This window comes from Macaca mulatta, chromosome 14 (assembly GCF_049350105.2).
Source record: "Macaca mulatta isolate MMU2019108-1 chromosome 14, T2T-MMU8v2.0, whole genome shotgun sequence".
Lineage (NCBI taxonomy): Eukaryota > Metazoa > Chordata > Mammalia > Primates > Cercopithecidae > Macaca > Macaca mulatta.
The window spans coordinates 5,009,160-5,018,139 of record NC_133419.1 but is presented as its reverse complement, the minus strand read 5'-3'; the positions used below and the strand labels follow the sequence as shown (position 1 = coordinate 5,018,139).

The 8,980-nt window shown below is 62.8% G+C and overlaps 1 protein-coding gene across 2 annotated transcripts in view; it reads left to right on the top strand.

Annotated features, from left to right (window-relative positions):
- The first annotated feature begins 282 nt into the window (after window positions 1-282).
- The window catches only part of CCND1 (cyclin D1), a 13,211-nt gene continuing 4,513 nt past the window's right edge, over window positions 283-8,980 (top strand). Inside the window, 4 exon segments of one of the 2 annotated variants that reach the window (NM_001278446.1) lie at window positions 283-684; window positions 2,215-2,430; window positions 3,018-3,177; window positions 7,108-7,256. In NM_001278446.1, coding sequence (NP_001265375.1) covers window positions 487-684; window positions 2,215-2,430; window positions 3,018-3,177; window positions 7,108-7,256 — 723 coding nt within the window. In that variant the 5' untranslated portion in view covers window positions 283-486. 2 annotated transcript variants of the gene reach the window in all.

Below are 8,980 nucleotides of genomic sequence, written 5' to 3'. Positions count from 1 at the left end.
CCCAGGGAACCCACTCGAGGCGGACGGGGCCCCCTGCACCCCTCTTCCCTGGCGGGGAGAAAGGCTGCAGCGGGGCGATTTGCATTTCTATGAAAACCGGACTACGGGGGCAACTCCGCCGCAGGGCAGGCGCGGCGCCTCGGGGATGGCTTTTGGGCTCTGCCCCTCGCTGCTCCCGGCGTTTGGCGCCCGCGCCCCCTCCCCCTGCGCCCGCCCCCGCCCCCCTCCCGCTCCCATTCTCTGCCCGGCTTTGATCTCTGCTTAACAACAGTAACGTCACACGGACTACAGGGGAGTTTTGTTGAAGTTGCAAAGTCCTGGAGCCTCCAGAGGGCTGTCGGCGCAGTAGCAGCGAGCAGCAGAGTCCGCACGCTCCGGCGAGGGGCAGAATAGCGCGAGGGAGCGCGGGGCAGCAGAAGCGAGAGCCGAGCGCGGACCCAGCCCGGACCCACAGCCCTCCCTAGCTGCCCAGGCAGAGCCCCAGCCATGGAACACCAGCTCCTGTGCTGCGAAGTGGAAACCATCCGCCGCGCGTACCCCGATGCCAACCTCCTCAACGACCGGGTGCTGCGGGCCATGCTGAAGGCGGAGGAGACCTGCGCGCCCTCGGTGTCCTACTTCAAATGTGTGCAGAAGGAGGTCCTGCCGTCCATGCGGAAGATCGTCGCCACCTGGATGCTGGAGGTGCGGGGCTTTGGGCGGCTCTCTTAAGACTTCCCTGCAACTTGTTGCCCAGACCCACGTTTCTTTGCTCCTCACCCCCCTCCCTTCTCTCCCGCTAGAACTTTGAAGTTTGCTGTGGTGTTGCTAGGGATCCGCATTTTAAAAATAAAAATTGTGGGTATTTTCTGAAGCAGGAAGGGGTGGGGGTGGGGGTGCTATAAGTTGCGTTTCGTGGGAGGGGAGAAGGGGGTTGGGGAGGGGTGCCGTCGGGAGAAGCCAGTGTCGGGGCACCCCAATGGGCCCGAGGGTGCGGGCTGGCAGGCTGAGTGCGCTTTGTGCCCCCCGCCTGCGCCCCAGCCCGGCTGCGCCTCCTCTCGCGGCCGCTGCGGCCGAGAGCCGCCAACTCCGGGGGGAGGGGGCATAGATTTGATTTTTAAATTAATATCCATGGACACGTATGCAAGGGCCGCTCGTGCCAGTATTATGCGCCATCTTTGCTCTTTTATTGCAAAGCAAAAGTGTTTATTAATAATTGGGGGCAGGGTGGGGGCGGGGAGCGGCCGCCGGGCGCTGGGGCCGCAGCTAGGGGCCGCGCGGCCGCCGGGAGCCCGCGGGAGGGGCGCAGGGACGCGGCATGGGGAGTTTTGGGGGGACCCCGCTCGGGAAGGGGGGCCCTTTGTTTAAGCAGCGAGTCCCGGGGCGCCCCAAATGGGCAGCCAGGGCCGGAGAGCACGCCGAGCTGCAAGGTCGCGTGGCCCCCAAGACGCCAGGGCTTGATCCCCGTCTGCAGGGATCTCGGCTTGGGGGACCTTCTCTGAGGGAGCCGGGGGCCTGGGAGCACATTTTCAGACCTTCGGTGGGCGCCTGAGGGGCCCGCAAGTATTTTTAAATAATTTTTGAAAGTGCGGCGTGGTGCCCTTGCGAGAGGGAAACGCCGCCCGCGCCCAGGGGGAAGGGGGGCCCCGGAGTTTGAATTCCTGGGGCTCCCCCCGGAGCCTGTAACGAACTCCCGACCCTCGGCCTGGGTAAAGGGTCGCCCGAGGGTCATTTTCAGGGTTTTTTTATGCACTTAGTTATTTTTTTAATATTTTTAAATATTTTTTGAAAAGATGACGTCTGGGGAAATGCGGCGCGGCGGCCTGGGACGCCACCTTTGTGTCTCGCAGGCGCGGCGCCCAACCCCGCGGCCCGTTCCGCGGCCCCGCACCCCAGTGGGTGTCGACCCTCAGTCAGAGGGACCACGGAGCTCCAGGGCGGGCCGGGGTCCCCAGGGCTGGCAGCCCGCGCCGCCGCGCACGCCGCCCAGCTGTGCCCGCTCCCGCCCCCACCGTGCCAGCCTCGCGGGGACTTTCCCTTTCAGTTTCGGGGAGGGTGGGTACTGGGGACGCGCGGGGGAGGGGGCGCATCACAGGAAGGTCCTTCCGCCCCCGGCCCCCACCCCTCGGCGCCCTTCAGAACTGGCGGTCCTGCCGAGCGCGATGGGGGGGTGCGGGGGCGGGGGTGGGGCGGCGCGACCTGGCGGCGGCGGTCACGGGCCCCGTGCCTCCGCAGGTCTGCGAGGAGCAGAAGTGCGAGGAGGAGGTCTTCCCGCTGGCCATGAACTACCTGGACCGCTTCCTGTCGCTGGAGCCCGTGAAAAAGAGCCGCCTGCAGCTGCTGGGGGCCACCTGCATGTTCGTGGCCTCTAAGATGAAGGAGACCATCCCCCTGACGGCCGAGAAGCTGTGCATCTACACCGACAACTCCATCCGGCCCGAAGAGCTGCTGGTAACCGCGGGACCCCGCCGCCCCCTGCCCCCCGAGAGTCGCACGCAGGATCACGGGGCCGGGGAAGGTGCAGGCAGTGGCGGCCGGCCCGCCTCTGGCATATCTGCTCCCAGGGAGGGCGGCCCCGCCGCCGGGCGTCCCTGTCCCGGGAGCGGGCGGGATCCTAGCCGCCCCCGTCCCACCGCCCCCAAGTCGCTTGCCTGCGACTCCCACCGCGTTCGCGCCCGGCAGTGTGGCCGAAAAGTGGGCGGCGCGCGCCCTCCAGCGGCTGCACGAGGAGCGCCGCGCTCCGCACTGAGCCTCCTGTTTCAGGTGGTGGGAGGTCTTTTTGTTTCCACTTGCAGAGTCTTTTCACGCAGCGGGCACCTTTTCTGTTTTGATCTGGGATCGCGTGTTGCCCCGGCTCCCCGATACCACCCCCATCATTCGCCAGCCCTCCCCTCCCACCTCCAGGACCGCACGAGACGCAGGAGCCAGTGCTCTGAGCCGGAGGTGCTGCATGGCCCCGGGCCCCCATGCTGCCGGCTTCCCCGCGCCCCCGGGCCGGCCCGCACCTCCCCTGATGGCCGCTCACCCTGTGTTCGCAGCAAATGGAGCTGCTCCTGGTGAACAAGCTCAAGTGGAACCTGGCCGCCATGACCCCGCACGATTTCATCGAACACTTCCTTTCCAAAATGCCAGAGGCGGAGGAGAACAAACAGATCATCCGCAAACACGCGCAGACCTTCGTTGCCCTCTGTGCCACAGGTAGGGTAGGCCCAGCAGCCCCCGGCCTCCGCTGGAGAGCCAGCTCCTTAGGTGACCCTGGCCGGCTTCTCGCTCTCCACCGGGGTGATGTCTGGGAAGATGTCCCTAGGCTCCCTCCTGCGCTGGGAAGCGCTCTTCCAGCTCTGGTGAGCAGAGGCCCTGGATTATTTGTTGTGCTGGATGGAAGGGGATTTGCTCCCTCACGGCCACCATGCAGTACCTTGGGCATCGGTGTGGACAGCTCGGCCTGCCTGTGTCCAGCTTCTGTGGCCTCATCCTCCAGGCCAGGCAGCCTGTGGCCACTCCATGCTCAAAGGGGTTTACCTTGGCTGCAGGGCCGCCTCCTTTCCCCACCCACCTCCAGCCCTTCTTGTGTCCTTAAGGAGCCTGAGCTGCAGGGCCCCCTCCTGGCCTCTCCCAGGCTGGGCCACCTGCCAGAGACGCCTCCAGGGGCGGGGAGAGCTGTTGGCCCGCCTGCACCACGTGCTCTGGGCAGCCGAGTGCAGGGGTGTCCAGCAGAGGAGCTCTGCTGCCTGAGGCCCTGCCAGGGGTGCTGCCAGCCAGCCGGGCTCAGCTGAGCCCTGGGGGGTGCTTCAGAGCAGTCTCAGCTTGGGCCGCCACCGTAGGCAGCAGAAGCACCCAGTCCTCACTTCCCCTGGCATGGCCCCAGAGGCCCCTCCTTGACATGGCCCTGGCCCCAGAACCCAGTGGGGACAGACACGCACATACACAGGGTGCTGCCTCCTGCTGTCCCCAGCCCTGCCTCTGACCCCCGTGTGACTGCCTCCTTTCCTGGCCCAGGAAGCCTGGTTACCCTGATGGGGGGGGTATGTCCCCATCCCACCCAGCTCTGCTGTGGCCCACCTTTGCTCAAGCCTCAGTCATCACATCTGTTTGGGGGCTCACTCTGGGTGACCTAGGCCGCAAGGCCCAGGGGGCCTCAAGGAAGCAGTAGCATCTTCTCCCCTCCCCAGAGGGCGGAGCCCCCCAAGCCTACTTTGTGCTCCCTTCTGACACCAGTATCTGGTATTCCAGAATAGTTTCTGGTTTAGGCGTGAGGCCTCCCCCACCTCCTCCACCTGCTTGGGGCATGAACCCGTCCCCAACATGTTTCCAAGCTAGTCCCCAAGGTGGGCAGATGAAGATGCCAAGGATGTCGTCCAGCCTGGATGGGTCTGACGGTGGGGGGTGGGGGCATGCGGCAGACAGGGAGGCATTCTCTGGCTGGTGCTCCTCAGAGGAGAGAGGCCTCTGGAGACTCCAGCCAGCCTTTTATGGAGCTGAAAGTGGCTTCAGAGAAATGCAAAGTTTCCTGGAGAGAACGTGGGGCGTGGTTCTTGCACAGCCTTCCTACAGGGTGGCTCCTGCGGACGAGCTCCCGTCCCAGGACCCCTGAGTGCTGGTGGGAGGCAGTGGGCAGGTGCAGAGTCTCGCCCTCCCCGCTACTGCACACCCTTTGTCTGCTAAGGCGCCCCCAGCGGTGGGTGGAGGAGGGACACTCGGGGACCCAGCTGTGCACTTACTCTCAGTGGCTGTGGAGTCCACTCCAGGGTGGGCCCCGAGGGAGAGGCAGGAGGCCAGAGGACCCACCCCTGCAAAGTGCTCCAGGTCCTGACCCATGGCCACCCCATGGAACGTAACTGAGCAGCCGGTGCCTTGGTCCTGCTGGACATCTGTGGAGATGAGAGTGACTTAGGGCTGCTTAGAGTTAGAGATGGCTGAAGGAGGTGGAGGCATGGAAAAGAGTCTGGGAAGGTGTTTCTGCCGTCCACGTGGCAAGGGTTACGTTTAAAGGGGATGCTGGGGGTTCTCCCTGCGCCAGGCATCCCTGGCCCCACGTCCCCAGCGGGTGTGCACATGCCGCATACACTCACGCATGGGGGTTTCAGGGCAGGTGTGCCCTTGGCTCTGCGAGAGGCCAGATGAGGAACATCCAGTACCTAGGAGCTTCCAGGACGGCTGTCACTTCCCTTTACCACCGGGCAGCGGATGGGGTCAAATCCTGGAGCGTTGGTGTCTAATTCTGGGTGGCTCCCAATCTAAACACAGGCAGCGCCACACATTCGGGTGGGAGAATGAGCTTCTGAAACAACGTGGCCCCAGTGACTCCGCTCTGCGTGTGCCCCTGGAGACGGGGGGCACAAGGTACGGGGCCAGCTAGAACCTGTCGCTCCCTGCAGAAGCGGTTTCTGTGTGTACGGTTCTGATTTGCCTCCATGAAAAGGTTTTCATTCATGGCTCTCAGACTGGGTGGAACTGCTCCCATTTAAAGGGGAAAAGAGGTGGCTCGGCTCGTTAAGGATTTCTTTTTTTTAAGTTGTTACGGCGCCCAGCAGCCGGCTTTGTCTCCCCTTCAGGGTGGCTGCCTTTCTTCCCAGCCCCTCGCCGGCGCCCCTCTCTAACAAGGCCGAAGTTGTTTATTCTCTCGGGATGAAGTCTCGGATGGGCCGCCGCACCCCTGGCGGCCCGTGGGGGCCCCTCTCCCTTTGTGCCTGGGTCGGCTCCCATTCAGCTCCCCCGACCCCCCTTGTTCCCGGGCGCTCAGTGGCGCGAGATGAGGCGATGGGGCCGACAAAGATGCCACACTCATCCCTGCTGACGTCCAGCTCCCAGCCCAGGGCCCCTGGTTCCTATGCAGAATTCCTCGTGGGTGTGACAAAGGGCTACCCCCAGTGGAGCTGGGGTGGGGGCCAGGCCGAGAGGCACATCCCACGCTGGCCCACCTGTCCACGGTAGGTGCATGACTGCTTGAGGAGGGGAGGCCGGAGTTCCCCGCCACACACTGGGACGTGATTGGTGGCGAGGCTCTCTATGGAAAGAGCTGGTCTGCTGTTTGTCTAGGTCAGTCATGGAGGCCCTGAGATGCCCACTACTGCAGCCTGGCAGGCAGATGAGTCCCAGTATCTGACAATGACCAGAGGGAGTTTTGTGCAGACCACAAAGGCTGATGGGCCGCCCTAGATTGGTGTCCCCCTTGGAAGTAGGCCCAGATGTGCGGGACAGTCCCCAGGAAGCCCCAAGTAGGGGGATTGGTGCCTTCTTGGGAAAGCTGCTCCCTCCTGGGACCCGGCTCCTGGCCCAGTCCACCAAGGGTGTCCCATAGTGCCTGCTGCTAGGAACCCCACACCTCTTCCCTTACTTGGGAAGTCGCTGGAATTGCTGGGCTACATCAAGTGGCCCAGAGAAGCGTTTTTGTCATCGGCCAGAAGTAGAGTTGTGAGTAGAGGGCCCTGGGTGGAGTTGGGGTGTACTTGGTCCGTGCTCTGAAGGTCACCGTGACAGTCGTGGTCCCACGGTAAGGGCCATGGGTTGCTGGAACAGCTCTTCCTTCCCGAGTGAGCCAAGCCGGGCTCTCCTGACGCCAGGGCCTGAGCCGGAGCCACACCATCACGGCCACCCTGAAGGCTGCCGGCCAGGGCTTGCCCCTCGATGGACACAGGGAATGGCTTCATCAATGCCCTGCAGCCCCATGGCCTGGCCCCGTGCAACGTCCCTTCAGAATATGACTTGTCTCCAATCCCTGCTGCTGGGGGGTGGCACGTACTTGGGGTTAAGGTTTAGGGTCATAGAGGCGACATCTCTGTGTCCTCATATTTGTGTCGTCTAACTTTGTTTTTGTGAATAAGTGGTAACATTCACAAGGCTCAAGATGCTGAAAGGATGAGAGGGTAGTGATGTCCTTGTCACCTGTCCTGTCTTCCCGTGGCTTTCTCTCTGCTTGGTTATGTTTGAGTCAACAGTGGGGCTGACATTCCTGGAGGGTCCCTGGGCCGGGCTCTTGCTCTCCTAGTACCCAGGGATGGCGGGAGGCTGGGGAGGGCCTGGAGAGTGGTACCCACCAGGCCGGGCCGCCTGCTCAGAGCCAGCACGTGGGGATGCCCAGATCACGGGTCCCCTGCTCACAGCCCCCTTCCCTCTCTCCTGCTGCAGATGTGAAGTTCATTTCCAATCCACCCTCCATGGTGGCAGCAGGGAGCGTGGTGGCCGCAGTGCAAGGCCTGAACCTGGGGAGCCCCAACAACTTCCTGTCCTACTACCGCCTCACACGCTTCCTCTCCAGAGTGATCAAGTGTGACCCGGTGAGTGAGGGCAGTGTCCCAGGGAGCCTCGCCGGGGCTCACAGGCAGGAGACGCCTAGTGCCACGGAAATGCCAAGGCTGGTGCAAGGGTGACAAGGTTGGGGTTGGGGCTGGGGCTGGGCCCCTCGGACCCCAAGCCACAGACTGACAGGGCACCAGCTTCTTCCACTGCTCCTAGAACTCACTGACCGGTCGGGAGGTCCTCACAGGCTGCTCATGTCCCCTGGGGCTTCCAGGAGCTGTAGAGTGTTTCTGGGCGAAGCGTCTAGGACGACGGCCCCAGGCGGCCCCAGCCAATGGTCCGTGTGGTGATAGTGTGTGGGGTTAGGCCCAGGCGAGCTTTGTTTGGGCCACAATGTGCGTGGCCAATAAATAGATGCTTGAAAAGGGCTCCTGTGAGGTCCGAGACGCCGGACAACGGGCGGATAGAGACGGCCTTGTTTACGGCTCTTTGAGAGGCTGCTGCCGTTAAACCCTGGCATGACTGTGTCTTTCTTCTTCAAAATGCCATTGTTTTATTCCCGATTCTTTTCTTAAAGAAAGAATTAAAATGACAATCAAAAGGGTTTGTGGCATTTACCAAATTAGACCAGAGAGGTGGCCGGGTCAGCCGCCGGCCCTGCGGTGTGTGAGGGAGTGACCGCCTGACCCCAGCTTGGGGCCGGCTGGGCCTGCGAGGCCCGTTGTGGCTCTGGCCTGGGCCGCCTCTTGGGGGTCTGCCCTCGAGCCTCCCGGGGGCTCCGCACGGGTCTCAGCAGATGCTATCTAGCGTCCACCTGCCTGTCCCCTGCCTAGCGGTGCCTCTAGGCAGCTAGCGGCTGCCCAGCCCATGTGTGTCTCGGAAGAGGAAGAAGCATTTTTGCCATGGGATACTGGAGGTGGCAGGGGCGCCCTCCCCTCCCTTCTGTGCTCTCGGCCGTGGCCTCCCTTGCACCCTGCCCCGTGTTATCCTGTGGGGGTGGTAAGGTGTCCTCACCCGCTGTAGGGTGGAGGCCAGCAGCCCACAGTTCTCTCAGGAAAATGGTTCAGAAACGCCGTCAAGGCCTCCAGAAGCCCAGCAAAGGGAAAGCCCCTCCGTCAAAATGAAACTCGCATCTGCACTTTCATTTCCAACTCCACGCCCTGAGTGGAAACCGCCTCCCCGCCAGGGGTATCTGCCCGGGATGTTGCTGTCTTTGGGCAGTTGTGGGAAGTTGGGCACTGGCCCTTATTTGAGTAGAGACCATCTGAACTAGATGGGAGGCACACGCTCACAGCTGACACACGGGGTGAAGTTACCTGAGGCGGAGTCCACTCTGCCTGATTAGCTGAGCCCAGACTCAGAAAAACCGTTCACAGCAGAGGCCCCCTGCACTTTCTAGGGCGTGTTCTAGAATTTTCTTTGGTGGGTGGAATGTCCATCTGTGTGAATCGGGTGCACAGGGCCACACACCAGTGACTTTTCGTGGAGGAGCGTGCTGCCTCCTTGGAGCTTCTGGCTGTGGGAGAACAGCTCTGTCCACCAGGGTAGCCTTGCAGGCAGCTGTGGGGCCAGAGGAATGAGGGAAATGGAGTCCAGCTGCATGCGTGACCCTGGAGCGGGTCATGGTGAGGGGGGCGGACGGCAGGTGAAGAGTCCGTGGGTGGAGCTGCCAGGCCCCTGGAGCTGGGAACTGAGGGTGGCTGGTGTTTTAGGTTGAACATCAGGAGTCTTGGATCTCACCCCAGGTCTCTGGCCTCAGTTT